Below are 23,114 nucleotides of genomic sequence, written 5' to 3' on the forward strand. Positions count from 1 at the left end.
AGTCCTTTCTCATCCATGTAATAAAGTAAACACCATGATGAGCTAGTCAGATTTGATAAAGCAGCCATCTAAATTTGAAGTGATTAAAAACGCTATTTAAAATATGATTTGTATCCACTATTGTGAATAATGAACTTTCCTCAGCCTAACCACATATTGTGCTTTGAAATAGTAATGAGAGCAACGTGTGTATACACTCACATGGGCACATGCACAAGCCAACTTTGAAGACAATGATAACGTGCCATCTCTTAAACTGTAGTGGGTGGGGGTGGGGAGACGGTATATGTGTAGGATTATCCTTTTGTCGCTATTTAGCATCTAATTACAATTTGTTAATGAACTGTTGCCTACAAAAATATAATGAGAGGGTCCTCAAGCCATTTTGGCAACAGTGGTGACCAATCAAAAGAGTTTGGAAATCCTGGCTAGAACACCTGCAGGAAAGATGATCGACTATCCAAATTTCATAATGGAAATGGTCTGGGTTCTCTTTTTATAAATGGATAACTTAAGAAACACTAGTTGTAAATAATTCCATCTTGCCATATATGAATCATTACAAATCACAGCCAAGGAACTTTATGGTGGGCATAAAAAATACATCTAACAGAGAAATGTCCTTATACCCTGGATTAATTTAGAATAAGCAAGAATCTCAATGGCCTGGGAAAGGTGCTTGAATTTGGACATAAGGCTCAGCCTAGACAGCTAATGTCTGATGACCGTAGCTCAGCCAGATATGCCTTTAAAATCTATTTCATTCTGGGTTTGAGGGACGGGAGATTGAATAAAATTACTACTCAGATTCCACTGCCAAATTACAGAACAAATCAACAGGTCAATCAAAGAAGTGTTCGATTAAGTGATTCTCAGCCACGAAGGGATCCTTTCTGTTTGTTTTCTCTCTAGGAACTCCACATTTCAAAAGAGTAGTTCTGTCTCCTCAAGACTGTATTAAGTGAATGCCAGCTCCTAGGAAGGCCATAGTCTAGGTTGTGTTGGGGTTGGTGTGTCTGTTGTTTCCCTTTTCACTTAATTTCTTTCTTTCCTTTCTCTCAATTCTATTTTCCTAATTATATTTATGTATCACTTTGATGAGGCACCTCAAGACCATTTAGGAAACAGGTGGGATTAAACACCTTTGACAAAAATTCCTAGTGAGCATTGGTTCCTGCTCCCGAGATCCCATGAAGGGGCCCTGACAGTGAGAACAATATGTGTTCAGAGCAAGGAAAGATGGGCACAATTTAAACAGAGAAAAGAAAATTTAAAACAAAGACATGAGTGGACATCAAGGTGCACACATAGGAGTATCTGAGACATGTTTAAAGGAAGAAGAAATTGGATATTTCTTGAACACCTACTATGTGACAGATACTGGGCTAGACGTCATACTCACCTATTTCATTGAATCCCCAGGAAAATGAACAGCCTATGAAGTAGGTATCTCCTTTCACAGATGAAGAAATGAAGCCCCCCTCCGCCAGAGGTTAAAAGAATGGATCCAAAGGAACATATTCAGAACGTGACAGAGTCCGGACGTGGACCCAGGAATCTTAGTGTGATTCCTAAGACTGGGCTCTTCCCTTTACTCCCTCTTGGCCTCCTCTCAATGGCCCACTGGTATACAACATGGACGAGCAGAGCTGCCATTTAAAGGAGCAGCAGTGGGAAGACTATGAAGAGTCCTGACTGCTGTCTAAGGATTAAAAAAAAATTATATGCCACGGAGAGTGGTAACATTTCAGGCGCAATTTATTAATTAATAAATTAATAATTAATTTTCTCCTCAACAGACTTGAGGAGAAAATCTGCAGGTAGGCAGGCAGATCTGAGGTAATGAGGTCCAGGTTATCTGTATCAGGTCCAGCGGAAGGACGGGAGGCTGACTGAGTGTTGCAGGGGGACAGGGAAGACTGAGCAATCGTCGGAGGGCAGAGTGTTCAAAATCCGCTTCCTCCAGGGACCAGGCGAGCAATACAAGTGACTGAATTGGGCGGGAGCGCCCCAGGACTGTTCTCATTCTCAAGAAGAGCATAGGAATCAGCATGTCCCTGGGTTCTCACACCCGCCTTTTGCTTAAGCTCTGGAGCGGGTGAAGAGATGTGTCTTGCTTTCTCCTTTGTCTTTGCTCACCGTGAATTCTGTAGACAGAGAGGAAGGCTGGCCCGGGGCCTGCGGCAGGTTCAATGTGACCAACGTCAGTTAAGGCTCACAGAAACAGGGAAACCTTAGCATTATCTAACTGCTTGGAGCCTCTCTCCTCCACCTCCATTCCTCCCACCCCCATCACCACAAATATCCTTCCTTTTCTATCAGAATCTCCTTCCAAAACTGTCCTCATGTCAGAAACTGTCACAATATTACTTCTCAGAATTCTCGTTTGAGGGAGGAACAGTTTCGCTTGAATTCTGCCTGGCGTTTTATAAAAAACACTCTGGACCCCCAAACCTTTTCAGTGTGTTCCATATTATGTGTCTTTTGGTTAGGAAACATCCCTTTCTTTCCTTTGCTAGCTTTAAATGTACTCCTTTGGCTCCTGAGGGGTTTTCAGATTCCCGGAACAGAAGGGAGAAGACAGCATTGTCGCCCTGGCTCTGTCACTCGCAGCCAGTCTTACTGGGTTCCTCTCAGAACAACTTTTTCTGATCACCTATGACATTAATAGCCCTTCCAGTTCTAAGATTCTCAATCTAGAGAATTCTTTTTTTTTCTTATGTTTTCATTTTATTTTTTATTTTTATTTATTTTTGAGAGACAGAGAGAGACAGCGTGAGCAGGGGAGGGTCAGAGAGAGAGGCAGACACAGAATCTGAAGCAGGCTCCAGGCTCTGAGCTAGCTGTCAGCACAGAGCCCGACGCGGGGCTCGAACCCACGAACCGTGAGATCATGACCTGAGCCACCCAGGGCCCCAAGAATTCTTTACTGGGAGGTAAATGGCTGTGGGACAGAGAGAGTGGTCCTCATCACTTAGCAGCACTGAGGCCGCTCAAATGGCAGACTGGGAGGACTGCAGAGAGCAGCACCGTTCCTTCATCTCACAAAGGAGGAAACTGAGGTCCAGAAAGAGTCTCGATAATGTGGGGGGCTGCCATGCAAGGGGCTGGGGCTAGAACAGAAGCCCGATGTGCGGTTCATTTCTCCTTCTACTACAGGCCGCAATTCAGTCAGCTGGGGGCGAACCAAAGTCCCTGAGACCAGAATACAGGTCAGATGCAATAAGGGATGAAGGAGAAGGGAAAGGAGACTTTTTTTTTAATAATAGAAAAAAAAGAGTAAAAAAGCAAATAAAAGTTATTTTACCTCAGGTGAACAGATGTTGATGATTTGTCTAATTTACTTTCAATCTTCCTTTTGTTTTAAAGGAATAAAATAAGTAACGGTGAAACCTCCCTTCCCTTCCCCCACCTTTTGCTGCCTGATTTTGGTATGTATCCCCTACATGTTTTTTTTAAAGTTTCTTATTTATTTTGAGGAAGAGAGAGAGAGAGAGAGAGAGAGAGAGAGAGAGAGAGAGAAAGAGAGAGAGCAAGCATGCACGAGCAAGGGAGTGGCAGAAAGAGAGGGAAAGAGAGAATCCCAAGCAGGCTCTGCACTGTCAGCATAGAGCCCAATGCGGGGCTTGAACTCATGAACCGTGAGATTGTGACCTGAGCTGAAATCAAGAGTCAGATGCTCAAATGACTGAGCCACCCAGGTTCCCCTATGCTTTTGATAGAGAAACAGTACATGGAAATGTTTTGTCTTTTAGTTTACATATACAGTATTGTACACAACGTTTGGGATTTGCTTTTCTTCATTCAATATTATGTTTTCAAGATTGATCTGTGTTGATCCATGGAAACCCAGTTCAGTGGCTTTAACTGCCGATACCGCCATGTATTTTGTCAACTCAGCCAGTGATGGGGACTGTACGCGGGGCTGACCAGGGCGACTCGGGAGCAGGATGCTGGCAGCACACTGGGCAAGCATGATGGGAAAGGGTCCTGCTCGATCCTTAACCGCCATACGTATCTGAAATGATGTAAAATGTCAGGCCGCTTCCTGGGTCCATTTAAATACCCTGAATTTGACACCACAGCAAGCAGTACAGAGAGAACTCAGATGACCAGTCAAGGCCAAGATTTTCAACAAGTTAAGTAAATGGAAATCTATCTCCTCTTGGGAAAGAACACGTACAGGAATAATGAAAGAAGCACAGTAAAGCTGAGGTCATTAAGCCCACTCTGACCAGAATTAAGATAAACACAAAATATTTCTTGTCTGAATAGGAAGGTCAGGAGGTTCTATCCCCATTTCCGAGCCTTTGGGAATGGGTCGGGGAGTCTCTGCAGGATTTTCCAGGGTGTTTGGGCTGACCTGGGGTGGCAGAGAAGCGCCAGCTCCACTTCCATAGCTATGTCCTCTAGTTCCTTGAACTTGAAAAGGCAGCCTCTAAAATTTTACAAGAAGCATCTAAGTACCCATTAGCTAGGATCTGAGTTGGGTGGGAAGGAGAAATGAGGAGAAGAAAGAAGCCTCCTGTGGGAACTTGGTACCATTTCTCAGGGATACTGGGATGGAAAGATTTTTTTTCTTATTCTGCACAGAGAAGCTTCTTCTGATTTCTTGCCTGGCCACAGCAATAAGGACTTTTGTCTGTGATGGCATGAGAGCCATTAGCCCACACTAGGCCCTTGTTTTTATTATCTCTAAGGCCTGTCCTGAGATTTCAAATCAGTATAGTTTTCTGACTCAGTTTCTCAGTTATGTGAATTTGTTAAAAATCTGCTCCAATTTATTACATAAGGGTGTGAAAAAAGATATAGTAAGTGAAAGCACTAAAAATTTCACATTGTTATTACAGTTAATAACACTATTACCACAGGTATCATCATTATTCAAAGAGATTTTTAAAAAGCAACTAAACATTACCCTTTGTGAACTTTAAAGCAATAAAGCTGGTCTGCCTTTTGCTTCAGTGTTGTCCACTGGAGTCTCTGGCTCTCCTCCAGCTACAGCTCCCATGTCCTGACCCCAGAGCCATCGTGTCCATATTCTCTGTGAGCTGGGGCAGATGGACATTCTCCAGTTTAGCATTCGTCCATGTGGCTTATTCCCTGGAGCAGAGTTCCTTCAATGACCTTAACAAGGGCCAGATTATCAGCTGTGGTTTTTTTGCAGGGGGACCACCCACAGTTTAAATACCATGGCCGAGTTGTAGGAAAAACAGTTTACTCTTTTACCTGAGCTCTCTCCCATGTCCACAAGAAAATCACCCCAGAGTAGATACTGCGGTGTACTGGCAAATGCCACCATCTTGTCCCCCTTTGATTAGTCCTCTCCATCAGTGACCAGCCCTATTCCTGCCTTGAAGGCATTGTCTTTCACAGCTAAATGTTCCCAGTGCTTTCCCCTGTCTCAAAAGCAAACATTTAACAACACTGGGCTTGGGGTAGAGAGTGAGTTAGGAAATTTTCAGTTACAGAGACAAGTAGTGTCGACGCAGCTCCAAGCTGTTCTGCTTGGGAGCTGTAATGAGTTCAGGATTTCCCCTGTCTTACTTCTGTGCCTCTGGGCAGGATACCAACCACTCTTCAAAGTGGAAATCATAATACCGACCCTGGGAAAGTGCTCAGCATAGTGCCTGGCATGTAGTAAATGCTCAGCAACTATTAGTGGTGGTGGTGATGATGATGATGATGAGGAGGAGGAGGAGGAGGAGGAGAAGGAGGAGGAGAAAATGAAAGCCAACCCACTGATTTCTGCCTTCTCAATTCTGCTTGTGCTATTCTCTGATTTAGAATACTTCCCCTTTTCTCTCTGTCCTATCCAGATCCTTCCCTTTCTGAAGAGACCCTTAAGAAGAAGCCTTCTCCGATCATGCCAGGCACAGTCTCTCATTTGGTAGCAACATAGCCTATCTTAAACCCCTACTTGTTCCTTTTGTCTTGTCTCCTCAGAAAGACTGTAAGCTCCTTGAGGGCAGGATCCATCTTTTTTTCTGTTTCTACCTAGCACAGGTCTGGTCCAACATTACCTATGAAATGCTCAGTACTGAGTACCGTCTCGGAGGCTTCTGTTTCCCTATCCCAGAGTGGTACCAAGCACGGCACAAAGGGAATTTCACAGCTGAAGCTTGTGTCTTCCTGGCTGCTTACTACCCCTGGACTCTCTTTACCATCCCACACTACTAAAATGGCCCTCCGTTGGGTTCAAGGGGGTAAAGCCCACATTCTCTAAATACTCCTCAAATGAGTAAGGGGTGCTAGAAGCTGGTTTGAGATTTGACACTTGCCACAGACAATTCACTAAGCAATCATTCTCACTCTGGGTACTGGAACACTAAGTATATTCCCCAGAGGGATGCTGAGGAGCAGCAGAGGTTACGTGCCCCCCCCCCCCCCAAGGACGTCTGTACTGGCCCAGAGGCTATGGACCGCCAAGGAAGCGGGTTTATGGCAAATCAGGGCTGGTCAAAATCATCATGTGGCCGCTGCCCACCTGTAACCTGTTGACGCTCAGGCTATGGGTCCCCGTACGGCCCACACACACTGTCTCTGTAAGTTTCTGGGATTCTCTGGCTTGGAAACATCTCTGTAAATGGGATGTACCCCAATGCACAGCCCTACAACCAAGGGGAACTGGTGACAGAGTTCCGTCCCAGAGTGGTCTTCAGCTTTCTCCCGACACCAACGAAGTCCTTCTCCTCCATCCTTTTACCTCCATAGCCTGATCAACGGTATTCCCATCTTCCAGCCTGTGAGCACCCTAAGCACTTGCCCTCGTTTACTCTCAGTGTTTAGCACTGTGTGGTGGAGCAGAAAAGGAGCTCATCAGTAAATGTGTGCTCACTGACGGGTGTGAGAGTACCACACGGGGCTGTGTCCTGGGGCCCTAAGTGCATCAGAGCAAGCCCCTTCGCCTGCGGTCTTCCTTTGGGCCTCCCTGGGTTCCTGCAGCTCTCCGGGGCGCCGGGGCTGCCTCCCCAAGGTACTGGCCTCTGCTTTCTGTTGGGGTTTCTTCATGCTCTCCAAAAGGCAGAGAATGGGTGGAAAGGCTCAGCCACAGGATATTGGACTGTTTACAGTTGGCCAGGCCAAGATTAGCGTGAGCACAACATATGCCAAGTTCATTGGAAGTTACATTTTCCCTTTGTTTACACATTAAAGGGGAGAAGACCAGAAGGAAAAAAAAAAAAAGCAGGTGACCTCCTGTTAACCTCACTCGTCTGCAAGAGGCTGCTGCCCTCACCTCTGAATGAACTTTCAGATTATCTCAGACAAGATTCACCTTGCGTTGAACTTGTACGCCTGCTCCGAAGCCCCCAGTCACGTAGCTGTGATTAAACATTACAGAGTGGCCATAAATTTACAGAAGTATTATTGTGGCTTGCTTTCCTCTTTCTTCTTTGGGAGAGGAAGAGAGCAATGGGTTTAGGGTGGGGGGAGCTCAAAAAGGGGAAATTCGTAGTCAAACAAACAGTTCCTTTTCACAGCTCTGAACAAAAGAGAAAACATTGCATAGGTGTCCCAGAAAGAAGGGCAAAGAAATGTGGCCATGGGAGAGAAATTAAGGCTCCAGGAGACCTCATAAAGCCCCAAACTCAACAGAGCCGCTGAGATGCTTCCCGGCCCATCTCCAGGCAATTTCAAAGCTCGCAGGCGCAGCACGGACCTGTCCCGCCTTCGCTCCCGGCTTGTCTTGAAGGGTAGCCTTGAAGCCATACTTCTGCCTGCACAAGAGAGGTGCCCTCCGCTGGGCTGGCTCCACGCTGTGGGGCAGGCTGACAGGGTGGCAGGCAGCGGAAAGCGGCAGGGAAACGCGGTTCATTTTGTTCTCAAGCTGCTCCGAGAGACCAGGACGCCCTAACATCTGGGATATTTAAATGGAGACTGGACAGAGACTAGCCCGTATTCTAAGGAAACACCCTGTAGCTGTACCCAGGAGACTGACCGGATGACCTAAGAACATTTCTTTCTATGATTCACTGTTTTATGCCAAAAGTATGAAAAAAAATGGATGTTCTGCTGAAGTGACATTTGCTAAACACTCTAGGATCCCAAAGCCAAGATACGCCTGCAGAAGCCCTGTGTTGACCCTTAAACAATGAGACCTCTATGACCAGAAAAGGCTACGGAGTGCTCTGTTTGATCCAAAAGAATTGTAAAAAGTGGTCAGGAAGCCCAGACTGAGGTGATAGGCCCTGGCCAGCAAAGTCACCTTTGGAAAAGAGTCGTTCTGTCTCTGGTTACCCTATGGCAGGGACGGGGGTGTTAAAGAGGCTCATTGTTTCTACAGTTGGCAAGGCCTTGTCCATAAAAGCAGCCAAGTGCAGGGTCCATCAAACGAGGAAAGCAGCTGATGGCTTAGCTCCGCGTCTGCTCTCGGCAAGCTCTCTTGCTGCTTGTAAGAATCAGCCAGGAGTCAGGAAACGGCCTTTGGGACTGCTCAGGCATTGCCTCTGACACATAGAATGGAGCCGGGAAGTGAAAAGGCCAGGGAGCCAGGGCAGTCCTGAGGATATTTAAGTCTGGCAAGGGGGTTGTGAAGTCAGCCTCTGGTCCCAGGGGCCACCTGTGTTCAAAGCACCGATCAGGACTTAGAGAAGAGAGAGAATGGGCTCCTGCCTCCCAGGGCAGGTTCTAGGTTTGGCAGAGTCCAGGAGGCTGCACATACAGGGCTGGGAGTGACATTCAGGGGGAAAGCTGAGAGCAAGCAGGGGCTGTCCAAAGGCAGGCAAATAACCACAGAACACATAGGCAGCCGCCAAGTGCAGTGAGACAGGCTCAACAGGGCAGCTAGGAACCAGGAAGGCATACACAAGAGGAAGAAAGGCAAATCTGTGCCAAGAGCTAGAAAATACGAGATTAGAGTATGGGGTGGAAATCTGAGGCAGAGGTGGTGGGGAGGAGCATATAAGTTAACGTCTGTTGAGAGCTGAAAGTCAGCCAGACATAATAGTAAATGCTTTATTGGCATTGTCTCATTTAATGTTCTTCTAAGTGGAGTGTACTATTGTGCCCACTTTATAGGTAAGGAAACAGGCACAGGGCAGCTGAGCCACCTGTTCCGAAGCACACTTCTAATAAGCAAGGAGCCAGAATTTGAATCTAGGCCTGCTTGATTCAGTAATCTTTAAATATGAGGGTAGACTCTTAGAACCACTGAATTAAGGAAATCTACAAAAGTTCACGTGGGTGAGATTGAATGGAATGGCCTCCTCCTTTTCCTACCATCGTTCAAAGTTTGGCATAAGCCTTCACTCTCTCTAGGAGACCCTGAATACCATCGTGCGCTGCTGAGACTTTACCCCTTCTCCGAACTCCATTTGTACTCACTGTTTATAGGGCACAGGAAACAGTATAGCACATGTTTTTTCTATTCTTCCAACTGTTTGTCCCTCACAACTGAATAGTTGACTATGTCAGTAAGCCAGATGTTGACATAGAGAGCAACCTAAGTGTTTTATGTTTATATATCCCAGAATGGAAAGTTCAATTCTTTGAGGTCTGGGACTCACAATGCTTAATCCATTGAGGCGCACACAGTAGGACTGCAACACCCTTGTGACTAAGCCCCAGGAGCTGACACAAGCTCTCAGTGTACAAAATGAGGAAACATGTTCTAAAGAAGACAGCTGCTCGGTAGTGGAATGTGCTGGAGTAAAGGGTGTAAGGAACATGTATGTGAGAGGAGAATGACCTCTACTTCTTTGGTGTGTATATTTTTTTTCCCTCAAAATGATGTAGCATTATTGTGTATTTTCTACATAAAAACCGTATGGTTTTTTTTGGAAAAAAAATCAGGAAAAACTTCTGTAACTCAAAAAAGCATAACAGGCAAACTATCATCCATCCTAGTGATAATAATTGTCAATGATTTGGTATCCAGCCTTAGAGACTTTTTTCTCACCAAAAATAGAGCACAGTGGACATATTTTCAAAAATGGATTCTTCTCCACTAATACAGCCCAGACATCTTTTACATGTAAACACCTATAGATAAACTTAGTCATTTTAAAAGACTCAACAGTGTCTATTTTTGGTGGCTATACGCCATATTAAGTTGAACGAATCCCTTACTGGTAGATATTTGGGTTCCCGTCACCCCACTACTTCCCAGTATTACCCGATGTCTAGATGAAATGCTCTTTGGGCATTTCTTCACTTGTTTCCTTAGGAAACAACACAAGTTACAAATATAGTACAGTGGTTGAAAATGTCGACTCTGGATCTAGACAGATGAAGTTACATCCCTAGCTCTTCCACTTATTAACTGTGTGACCTTAGCACGTTTTTTTCCCGTTTTTTAAAATTTATTTTTGAGAGACAGAGACAGTGCAAGCAGAGGAGGATCACAGAGAGAGGGAGACACAGAATCTGAAACAGGCTCCAGGCTCTGAGCTAGCTGTCAGCACAGAGCCCAACACAGGGCTTGAACCCACAAACCGAGAGATCATGACGTGAGCTAAAGTCTGATGCTCAACCGACTGAGCCCCCTAAGTGCCCCTAAGCATGTTTTCTAAATCCTCTATGATTTGGTTTCATTATCTATATAATGGGGATAATAATAGTACAGAGGGTTGCTGTGTGAATTGAATGAGTTAATTCATTCAAAGCCCTCAGAACAGTGCCTTTCACACAGTAAATGCGCGGCAAATGTCAGGCATGATGATGTTGATGATGACTGAAAAGAAACTCTTGGAGGCAGAATTCCAGGTCCCAGCTTTTTCCATCCACTGGTAAACTGCCCTCCGGAACTGAACATCAATGTATTCTCCCATTAGTAGGTATCAGAGTGTTTTTGACTGGGAATGCCTGAACAGAGCGGAGATGAACATTTTACAGAAATACTGGTGGGCTATCTCACCGAACAAAAATCTTTACGTTTATGATCTTGATGATCCCTTTCTACCATAAAACCCCACATTTCTTAGTCTCTTCTTGAATCATATAAATGTGATAAAAATCAGGATAACAGGTTGAAAATACCTGGAACCCTTTGGAAGGAGAGACAGCTTGTATTCAGATGGTGCTTTATAATTTACAAAATGATTTCAAATATATTCTCATTTTGTGGTACAAATACCACCTAACTTATTGGCTATGAAATCCTGCATTTTCCAACTGGAACAATTGAGGGATCATTAAGTTACAAAATAACCAAAGAGATGCCAGCTCCCATCTTAACCCTTTCTGGATCCTAAGACCCCGTCCTGCACTTCAGAATGAAATAGGCCCAGGGAACCTGCACCCTTCACCTCGCCACCCTGATGGAAAGCTCATACACGTCTCTTATCTCCCACTGTCGCTATCCTAAGCATTCCGAAGCTGCTTCTCTCTGGATTTTAACCTTGCCACCACAGCTATTTCTCTTTACTCTCTGGTAACTTTTGTGTCAAGTGAACCATAAGCAAGGAGTTAAAGATACAATCTTGTTACCTGAAGTATCTTGAACTATTTCAGTTTACTTGTTGTTTCTCATTTCATCAACGGTGAGCACTGACTAGAAGTTTACAAGTGAAAGTTCCTTAGCTGTGTTTCTCTCCTGCTGTTTCCCGCGCCCCGACAAAACCTTCTTTCTTAAAGAAAGCAAAGCTTGGCCTGCTGTCTTCAGAACCTTCTCCCAATTCTCCATTTTGCACCTTCTCCTCCTAATAGAAAATGTGAGTATTGCACTCTACTGGAAGTTTTATGTGTTTCAGCCAAAGACCCTATGCAGACACATGCTCATGGCAGAAAAGATCAAGTGACTTGTTTAAAAACTGGGCTGTAGTTCCATTTCTGATCAATGCAGCGTTTCCTGAAGGGCTATGTCTCCATTAGAGAATGTCTCTACAGCCTTTGCCATGAATGTTCAAATCAAAAAGAATGCACTGAAATTACAATTATGGGTATTTAGAATATGCTCTGACCTAACTACCAATGGCCATAATCAAGGCAGTCCCTTTTTCTTAAAATATATGGTGTTTAATTTAATTCTGGTCTTCAGGGATGACGTTTTTATACTGTTGCTTTCTACATTCAGTTACTATACAACTAATGATGCTGCTATACACAGATAACGCAAGCATAAATTTAAAAAAAACCTACTGTAAATTGTAAGGCTTTCTTTTGATGGGTATCTGTCAGTCATCTCTAGGGTGTGCTATTCTTTTAGGTCATAAACCTTAGCTTGCTATCAGTCTCTTCTGTAATTTTCTCTACTTCATCTTGAGATCTTGATTGTTAGGCATCTAATGAACCACCCTTTATTGAGTATTTGCTCTGCATTTGCCATCGTATGAAAGACTATCAGGACTACAGGGGAAGGAATAGATACTACCTCTACCCTCAGGGAGTCCACAATTTAGTTGGGGATTCCAGCTAACATATTTAAGTCAACAAATCTGCTGTCATTTTTACTGATGACATATTACATTTCCATCAATGCTAAATAAAAGGAGCATATCGATGTGCAGTAAGGTATGGAATGCCACAGGAGGTTTACAAGAGTGAGCACTGGGTAATATTTTGTTCATCCTGAATGCCCATTTTCTAGAATAGTGCCTGACATGGACAAGACACCCGATAAATATTTATAGAATGAATTCTCTCCTCTCCTGACCTGCCATCTATTTTAAAGCTCAGGGACCAGGTGTTTTCCAGGACACGTACCTTCCCCCCAGGGCCCCTGAGTCGTTACAATTTCCATAAAGTTGTGCAGTTTTCTGGCAGCCATGCCAGAGGGAGCGATGCCTCAAATCAGCGTGAGCTCCTTCCCTGGGGACAGTGCCCATGGGAGCTTGGTTTGTGCATCTAATGAGACTGGGGGGTTTTGTGGGTGGTGGGGGGCAGCAAGGTGGTGATACAGGTCTGCAGCATTGAGGCCTGTTTCCTCAACATAACGTGCACACATCCCCAGTGGACACCCCGTGGCTGGGAAAGGGCATTTGGCCATAAAATTGTCGATATTACGGGTGGGATCCAAGAGAGCAATACTTGTTTACAAATGCGTCTCCTCAAAGTGTTCTCACTTAGCACTGATTTGAGGGTGCCGATTAGGAAAGAGAACCACAGCCTGAGTCAAATGGTAGAAGGCAAAACAAACAAATGACCCTCCCCGCTCCAAATACCACCTCTCACCCTCTCCAGGCAGCAAAGCTTTCTCCTGCTAGGGCCATGCAGGAAAGGGTTAGTGATTTTATGCTCCTCCCTCCACCTGCAATGCCTTTAATCCCCGCCAATGCCAGGGCACCTGCAACCTCTAAGACTCATGCCTCAGTGGACCAGTTTGCTTGCCCCACTGGCAGAGATGCCGTTACAGATGCACTCACAGGTGATGCTGGAAAATGTCATACTTCTGGACTCAATTTTCCCCGTCTATGAAATGAAGTTTGGGGGCTAATTTCTCAGAGCCCTTTTCTAGCTCAAAATTTAAATTTTTAAGTGGATTCTGTTCTCCCGTGAGAAGCTTGGGTGGACAAAGGAGCCTTCACCTTCTGCTGGAGCTGTCGTGTCAGGGAAAGGCCAGCTTTCGGAGAAGTCTGGTGCAAGTTCAGCACTGAGGCTGGCGCAGATATTTTCCCACATGCGTTCTCACCTGCTCATTAATGAAAGCCTACAGTGAATGCCATGTGCCCCGAAGAGTGCAAAGCCATAACAGAAGCAAAAGCTTTGTCTCTGGTAAAGATGAAACATTATACCACACCCACCACAGGCTAGGTTTTATGCAGATTTTACTGAGGCACCATGAATGGAGAAGTTACTAGAAGGTGATGGGCAGACTTATGAATTTTTTTTAATCACACAACTCCTCACGGCTCACTGTTAATTTAGAATATGGTCAGGTAGCATTGTCTGGGATTATTACAAAACCAACGTGATTCTGGATATAAGTATGTTTTGTTTTGTTAACCCCAGAGGCGGTGTAAGGGATTCAGGAGATTATAGATTGGTCTGGTTTACTTGTTCCTTTCATTGGCTTTCTCTGCCACCCTGTGTCACCTTAAGCTGTTTAAAGTTTTATCCCAGTGATTCTCAGTGGTGGACTTTTCCCAAACCACAGAGCCCTTCACTGCCCTAATGAGCCTCTACACAGATCGGAGTGTGTGGAATCCCTTAGGTGTGTTGAGGTGGAAAAAAAAATTAAAAAAAAAAAAAAAAGAGACTCCCCTGCTTTGGAATATGCTGAGGGCACTTCTCCCTTTGGCTCAAGAATACTGTGTCAAAGATGGCTTTCTGGCTTAGGATGCTGCCTCTCTTTGTAGAAGGGTGACATCTTTGTCCTCGGGGGACCCGAAGCATGTCTAGAGGTGGGGAACAAAAAGAGTGTTTCCAAGGGTGTAACAGTGGCTATGAGCCACCAACACAGCTTTTTGTCTCTGCCTGGTTCAGCTCTCAGTCCTCTGGGCAGTCCAGTTTCTAGAGGCAGGGCAGGCTGTTTTATGGCTTGCTGTAGAGACTTGCTTTAATTACTAACATATCATAGAGATAAACCCAAGTTTCCAACACACACAGGAATACAACAGCCCTAAGAAATAATAGCCCTATAAAAGAAGACTTGGAGTTGCTGGAACTGAGAAGGGATAAAAAAGCGGAGTAATAAAAAAAAATTAAATGTCAGTATCAAGCATATTAGTGGAATTGAAAATCCCTGTGAGGATAATAAAGTGTCTTCAACTTAATAATAATAAAAATGCATTTGACTTAGATAATAATGGGGGGGGAGATGAACCAAGAATTTGCATCTTGTTTCCTTCCAGGTTTTCCCCTCACATGTTCTATTTTACTTAAGAGAAGCAAACTTCAAGGCTATCAGACAATCAGCCTTTCAGGGATGTATCAGGGGTCAAAACTCCCATATTCTCCATCTTTGCAATAAAATGAACCAAAAAAGCACGAGTGCTAAGTGCAGTGTATAAAGCTCGGGCTAAATATAACAGCTCACAGCAGAGCAGAACGTGAGGCTCTTGGAAGGGGAGCCTTGGGTGGTGTAGGAGATTGTGTTTCAAAAGATGGCTGCAACAGTATCTCCCATCCTTTGTGCTCATTTGGGAAGAACCTTTCTACTTTCCCATCATGAGGTGAGGTCTCTTTCCCCTCCCTTCAAATCTAGGTTAGTCCCAGGACTTGTTTTCATCAAAAGAGTATGATGAGCGGTGGTGTGTACCTTCCGAGGCTGGGCCTTAAGAGATCATAACTTCTGCTTCATCACTTGGAATACTCCTTCTTGGAATCCAGCTGCCACATAAAGAAGGCAAGTGGAGAAGCGGAGACAGGTCTTAGCCTCTTAGCCAACCCTGCCAAGGTGCCACATGTGTGAGGGAAGCCATGCTGGGACTCCACCGCAGCCGCCATCTGATCTCAACCTCATGGAAGACACCAGCTGATACCATGGAAAGCCGAACTACCCCACTGAGCCCTGGTCAAATTCCTGACCTACAGAATTGTGAACGAATAAAATGGGTCTTGATGAAAGGTGCTGAACTTGGGGGTAGCTTGTTAATGTAACAAAAGATCATCAAAACAGGTGGAAATCTCCATTTTGGGAACAGGTTAGACAGTCACTTGTCTTGAGAACTCAGGCAAAGAGAGTTTGAGGCCTTGAACCCACCTTTCTGTTTTTAACAATCCATTGAACATGGGGAAAGAGGAGGAATGAATTCTCTTAGAGTCCCTACAGTGAGTCTTGTTAGCACTTCTGGATGGGACTTGGCAATAGGAAGCCTTTAAGAGGAAACTGGTGGTTCTCTGTAGGCTGGTAACAGACACTCTTCATTTTCGCTCAAGAAGGGGTTTCAATGATGCTCCTTTGCCCGCTATCCCCTAGATCCCCTTCCTTCTGTGGAAAACTAAAGTCATTTCTGTCCATATTACCATTTGGTATTACTGAGAATGATCACCGGCGTCTGGGGCACAGGATGTGCTCCTAAGCATCCTCCCTGCTGACGGTCACCACACGCTGCTGTGGTCACTCAAGCCCCTTTTCAGCATCTGATTCTGGCTATGATTCCCTAGCCATTCAGCCCTACTTCCATGGAATCAGGCCTTCTACTTCCTTTCTGCTAGCCATACTCCCCACTCTCTGGAGTTAGAACGCATCGAGTGTGTGGAGAGGTGGCCACTCGCAGGCTTCTTCCTTTTAAGACCACATCAATGTCACTGATAGGAAGTTCCCACCTACTGTAAAGGTAGGTAGTTTGATTTAATAAACGGAAGTGCAGCCTGAGGGCTCAGGAGAAGCTTCCTCAAAAGGTTTGGTTGATGCTACGCTTTTGTATGTGAAAATTTTGCTTTGGGGTTGTGAACTCTTTAAAACAAACAGTTGAGGTCATTGTTAATGGGAGACAGGATGACTCGCATAGCTCTGTCAAGACTGCTTTTAGGGAGGAAATGCAGCAAACAGGGTTGGGCCTTTTCACAATGATCCATCTTTCAAAAGCACTAGTGAATGCCCCATCTCATTAATCATAAGACTCTGGCTTACACTGCACATGGGGAGCCAGAGCTACTCATGAGGCCAGCATATCGCTCTTCTTGCTGAATAGGGAGAGAGGCCAAATAATCCCTTCTTCCTACTTGCTACCAAAGAACACCTCTCTGAGCAGGCGAGGCACAGAGAAAAGAGATGGACATTCAAATTGGTAAGTCTTCCTGTTTTATGGGTGTCCTCTGAGGTAAGATGTTAGGGAGGAAAAATCTTAACTTCATTCCCGGACTGCCCTGGGCTAAGCACAATTTCCAACACGTCTCTTCGACTTACCACCCTGCTGTCACCTGGTAACCAGGAAGGCCAAAGCAGATGAATCTGCCTCACATGACCTCTCCAACATGTCTCACTCTCCTACCTAACACAATGCTTATTACCTAAATTTAACTTCCAGGAAAGAAACCATTATTCTACATAAAAAAAAAAAAAAAAAAAAAAGAGACCAAGGAAATCAAAACAGACTAAAAGTTTTGCAGGAAGGAACAGCTCTTGAACTTATCAGACAGCTGAGGTTGCAAAAGCAATTGGCCTAAAACTCAAAGACAGACAAGCGCTTGCAAGCAGACATGAGGCAGGAGCGCCTGCTTCCCTGGGGCAGGTGCTGGGTACCAGGCAGGCAGGCAGCTAAAACTGTTAACAAACTGCTAAAAGGCTGAGTGTGGACTAGCCTGAGAGTATAGAACTTTTGGGAGCAATACACAAAAGAATTTGTACCCATTTGGAGCCTCTTTCTCATTGACCTCACAGTTCCAGGGAGATTGGGAGCAGAACAAGAGAGGAGAGAAGCCTTCCTTCTCGGTGGAGGCCTGAGGAGATGTAGAGTTGCCCCTTTAGAAAAGGGACAAAGCCCTGCCCCCAGACGTTTATGGCCTTTCTTCATTACAAAACAAAGCCTTAAGCTGCTTAGGAAAAAAAAGAGCAGCATTCAGGGCATGAGGGAAGATCTAGAGAAGCTGGGGAAAGGGAATGGAAAACAAACAAACCAACCCCAACACTGAGTCTATGAGGGAGAGACAGAAAAATGACTGGGTCCATATCATAACAGATCCCTTACTGCTGAGGGAGGGACAGGGTCACTGAGAATAGAAATGTGAATATCTCCACTCCTCATCACCAAGTTAGCAAGCAACAAACAAGGAAGATCTCTCTTATGCTCTTCAACATTGTAGTGAAGATTTCAGGCAATGCAGTAAGGCCAGAAAAAAAAAGTGCTCACAGATTGGAAAGGGAGAAACAGCACGATTCACATATGGTAAAATTGTCTATGTAGAAGGTCTATCCCAAATATACAGAAAAGCCACTAGTACTAACAAGTACTAATAAGTTTAGAAATATTATAGGATACTGGGCCAGTATATGAAAAAAATTTTTCCTAATGCTATATACTAGCGATAAACAATTGGAAATTGAAGTAGATAAAAACAATACACCATCTACAGCAGCACCAAAACCCGTGAAATACATACGTGCCAGATTTGTATGCTGAAAACTACAAAATGATGAAAGAAATCAAAGGCAACCTGAACAAATGGAAAGACATACTCTGTTCATGGATCGGAGAACTCTAAGTTGGTAAGATGTCAAATTTTCCCAAACTGATTTATAGATTAAACACAATCCCAATTAAAGCACTAGCGGAATATTTTCAGTAGACATTTGACAATCTGATTCTACAGTTTATATAGAAAAGAAAGGAAACCTGAAAAACTAGAAAATTTTGAAAAAGAGGAGCAAAGTTGGAGACTTCACACTACTTATTTCCAAAACTTAGGTCAAAAGCTACAATAATCATGACAAAGTAGTGTTAGTGAAATTACAGTCTTGTAGATCAATGAACCAGAAATGGAGTCCAGAAATACACATAACACACATGTATGATCGTGGTTTTTTGACAAAGGTGAGATAGGAATTCAATGGAGAAAAGAGAGCCTTCACAACGGGTGCTACAAGAACTGGATGGCCATTATATTAGCGTCTTGTGACCACTGTAACAAAGTAACACAACCTGGCTGGCTTAAAACAATGGAAGTGTAGTCCCTCTCAGTTCTATAGACCAGAAGATAAAAATCAAGGTGTCGGCAGGGCTGTATCCACTCTGAAGGCTCTAGGGGAGAAACTATTCCTTGCATCTTGGAGCTTCTCATGGCTCCAGGCATTCACTGGTTTGTGAGCACATCACTCTGGTCTCTGTTGCTGTGGTCACATTGTCTCCTCTCCATCTGTGTGTTTCAAAAATCCCTCTGCTTCTTTTTTTATAAGGAAACATGGGATTGCATTTAGGGCCCACCTGAATAATACAGGGTAAATGCTTCCTCCTGAGATTTTAATCACATTTTTTGCCTCATAAAGTAATCCGTATAGGTTCTGCAGATTAGGGCATGGACATATCTTTTGGTGGGGGGACACCACTCAGCCACCTACAGCCATATAAAAAAAAAATCCAAACTATACATTACACCATGTATAAAAATTAACTCAAAATAGATCATATACCTAAATGTAAAACCTAAAACTATAAAATTTCTAGAAGAAAACATGGAGGAAAATTTTTGTGATCTTGGCTTAGGCAAAGATTTTTTTTAGCTATATCACAAAGTATACAATCCACAATATTTTTAAAAATTGATAAAATTAGACCTCATTGAAATTAAGAACTTCTGCTCTTTAAAAGAGAATGAAAAACTGTCACCGACTGGGAGAAAATATTTTCAAATCATACATATGATCAAGAACTTGAACCCAGAATATAAAAAGAGCTTTCAAAACTCAGGAATATGAAAAAGAACCCCACTTTACAAATGGCAAAAAGATTTCGACAGATACTTCACCTAAGAAGATAATATAGATGACAAATAGGCACCTGAAAAGATGCTCAGGATCATCAGTCATTTGGGAAATACAAATTATAGCCAGCGTTCTTATGATCACTATGCACCTATCAGAATTACTCAAATTTAAAAGCAAAATTGTACATCCACTTTGGAAAACAGTTCAGCTGTTTCTCATTAAGGCTTAACATAGAATTCAGCAACTGCACTCTTAGGTATTTATAAACGCTAAATGAAAACTCATGTTCACAGCAAAACTTGTACACATGAATGCTTACAATGGCTTTATTCCTAATTGCAAAAAACTGGTGAGTAAACAAACAGTGGGTCATCCACACAATGGAATACTACACAGTAATCAAAATCGCAGTAATCTAAAGATCATGCTTACAATGTGGATGAATCTCAAAGGCAAAGGGAAAGGATGGGACTGTCTATATCTTGGTTATGATGATCGCTACATGACTGCACGTACTTGTTAGAACTGTACAACACAGAGTAATTTTTGATGTATGTAAATATGCAAATCATATCTCAATAATAAACCACCACCACCAATAAACCCACACAAACAACAAAAGTCCCAAGTAGCAGTGCACATGAAAGCCAATCTCTGTACTGTATATTATTTTTTAAAATAATTTTAAATTTTTTAAAAATTTTGCTAATTTGATAGAAATATTATTTTATTTTTGCTTTGATTTCCACTTTCTCGCTTATGAAGGAATCCATAGATTTATTGCCTTTTTGTGTTTATTTTGTGAATTTCCTGTTCACATTTGTCAGCTACTTTTCTATGGGCTTTTTCCTATTGATCAGTGATTAGTGTGAGGGGTATATACATTATAGATATTAATCTTCTGTCAATTATAGATATTGAACATATTTTCTCCCAGTCTTTCACCTCTATTTTAACTGTGCTTAACAAATTCTCATCAAATATCAGTAAGTTATCAATTTATTCTTCTATGTTTTCCTAGCAGACAATTATTTATAATCAGTAACAATTTTTTTCTTTTCTTACCTCTTCTTTCTGCTTGTCTTATTCATTAACCAGAATATCGAGGATCATAATACTGATGACAGCGGTATTCATATTTAATTTTCTTGCTTTAGTGATTTTTTTCTAGTTTCATCTGCTGATAATGTAAGATAGCCTGGTGTTTCTCAGATGAGTCCTGTTTGGTCAAAGTAGATTTTTTTTTTTGAAGATGCTGTTGAATTCATTCAACTAGTATTTTGTTTGAGATTTAAAACCCCAAGTCCTAATTTAAAATGATGTATAGTCTGCTTTTTTGTATTTCTGGAAATGCAACTTTCAGAATTAGGCTAACTTTATAAAGTGAACTAGGGAAATGTTCTATTTTTCCTTAAGTTCTGACAGAGTACAAGAGTACAGACAAATTAAATACAATTATTCACTAAATGTGTGAAAAAAAACCACTCCCCAGAGCACTGTTCAACCTTCAATCCTTTTTTATTTCAAATTAGTTTCTTTTACTAAACATCTTTGTTCCTAATGATATTAATAATATATTTAGTTGCTTACCTATAATATACATGATTGATTCAAAGTGTAGCACCAATATTACCAATGTATAATGAACCTATGAGTAAAATTTAAAATTCTTTTGCAATTATTGTTAGGAAACACAATATAACTGTTTTCAAAAATAACTTGAAATTAGGATTTGTTCTTCATGGTGATGTTATCAGTTTAATATATAATTAGGTTCATTTATTTGTTTTCATGCCATCTTTGGTTCTGCTTTACTGTTTTCCTTTTTGATTTAATTACTGATTTTTGATTTTGAAATAATCACAGACTTACAGAAAAGCTGAAAGTGTGGTACAACAAACTTAAAATTGTTTTTCCTGAGCCCTTTGAGAGTAAACTGCCAGTCCGATGCCCTCCTATGAGCACGGTACAACCATGAAAGTCAGCCAGCAAGTGGGAGAGCCAGGGTTTCAAATAGAGGCAACTGATTTAATAGACTAGTATAGACGGGACAGTTTGTAGAAGAATGAAGCCTACTAATCAGAGGGGGAAGGTACCGCAGGACAGCATGATTCCAGATACAAGGTAGAAAGCAGTACCTGCCCAAAGAGGGGCACTGGTTATGGATTCTTTGAGAGGGGAGAGAGGACTTCCATCTCACAGCAACACGGAGAATAACTCAGCAGACACTGAGACGGGCAGCAGGGGGACCAATTACGAGAAGCTGTGGTAATCAAGGGATAAGATAAGGAGGCGGCCTGAACTAAGGTGTCTCTTCTGTAGGGCAGCTTTGTGGATTAAAGGTTTACACTGTGTGCTTGCCATGGACTCCCACTATTATGCCTTATTTTCCCATTCGAGACCCGCCCTGGATAATACCAATATTTGCAGGTCAGGAGAAGTTGAAGATGAAAAACCATTATGCGTTTCTGGCACTTGAACCTTGCTATCCTTCCCTCTTAATTTCTTTCCCTTTTACTCAAATTAAGATAAGTAAAGAACCCATAGCAAACCCAGAGGAGGGTCAAGCAGTAGGATTTCCTAAGCTGATACAGCATGGATACCCAAGTTGGACTTCTAGACTCCATGGTACAAAATGAGGACATTGACCACCTCTGCTACATATGGTCCCTTGGCTACAAAACTCACTAAGTACCTCCCAGCAGTAAGTAAAAGTCCCCTAACAGGAAAGCTTCAGGTCTAGTGGTCAAGACACAGTCTTTTACTATAGGGCAGTCCTTGTTCAAGGTAGAAGAGAGGGACCTTGCCTTCAAGGGGCCACACAGAAGAGTGCGGGTCAGGGAAAAAGATATAAGACAATCGCAGTGAGAATATGGATGCCTGAATGCTCGGGCATATCGGCATCTGCTTTAAGGGACTGACATGTGGCATTTTTAGTTGGAAATTTCCAGACATTGAAGAGAAAAGGAGTATCTTGAAGGCTTCCTGATTATACTTTACTTTCTTTGTGCCTCAACTGGATTGAATAGGACTTAGCACACAATAGGCATTCAGTAAGTAGTATGTGCTAATACGGGTACTGTGTGCCAGATGTGGTGCTAAACACTTTTTTTTATATCATTTTAATTACCTCAAAATAACCCTATGAGGCAGGGTTTACTATAATAATCCCACTTTATGGATGAAGCTAGAGAGGTTAAATCACTGATGTACTCTTTGGGAAAAGAGAATGTGTGGTATTAGGAACAATGAAAAAAGATTTTGCCAGTTTACAAACCAATGTGTCAAAGGAAAAATATCACTTGCCTTCTGTTGACCAAGAGAATACCTCATAAATGTGTACAGAAAGGCCTGTGAAATGGCTACCTACTGTTCAGCACATCAGCAGTGTGAGTTTTTCAGGCTGCTTCCTGCTCTCATAGCTACAGAGCCTTCATCCTAAGCATAAAGACATTTTACAGTTTAGCATTTACGTATATGCATGCATTCCTTGATCCTGCCTTAATTTCTAGGGAATCAACCAAAACTAAGAAGGCCACCCAGCAAAGGTCTTAGAACATGGTATGTCTGTCTAAGTGTGTGGCTATGTGTATGTCTACATATATGTATTCATACCTAGAATATTTACTAACCACATTAATTACCCAAATTAGTGTGATTGACAATGATTTATCTGTCCACTATCCTCCAATACTATTCCTTAGCTTCCTGAGTTTCTATTTGTTCTCAGGACCACTTCTTTTGCATTTATCCCTCACTACTTACTCTAGTTTTTATAGTTCCATTCTACTCTTAGATATTCAACTAAAAAAAAAAAACTAGAAAAACACTAAAGAGAATTAAAAAAAAAGGAACCAATGTTTTAGCAGCA

The 23,114-nt window shown here is 42.7% G+C and overlaps 1 protein-coding gene across 3 annotated transcripts in view; it reads right to left on the reverse strand.

The window, feature by feature from the left end:
* The window catches only part of EXOC6B (exocyst complex component 6B), a 581,371-nt gene that overhangs the window by 22,927 nt on the left and 535,330 nt on the right, over nucleotides 1-23,114 (reverse strand). The window contains exon 21 of one of the 3 annotated variants that reach the window (XM_029937580.1): nucleotides 20,382-20,462. The exons of the other annotated variants lie outside the window; for them this stretch is intronic. Within the exon in view, the coding sequence (XP_029793440.1) occupies nucleotides 20,397-20,462 (66 nt within the window). The 3' untranslated portion in view covers nucleotides 20,382-20,396. Of the gene's footprint in view, nucleotides 1-20,381; nucleotides 20,463-23,114 lie in introns of those variants that run through there. 3 annotated transcript variants of the gene reach the window in all.

Source organism: Suricata suricatta, chromosome 4, assembly GCF_006229205.1.
Source record: "Suricata suricatta isolate VVHF042 chromosome 4, meerkat_22Aug2017_6uvM2_HiC, whole genome shotgun sequence".
NCBI lineage: Eukaryota > Metazoa > Chordata > Mammalia > Carnivora > Herpestidae > Suricata > Suricata suricatta.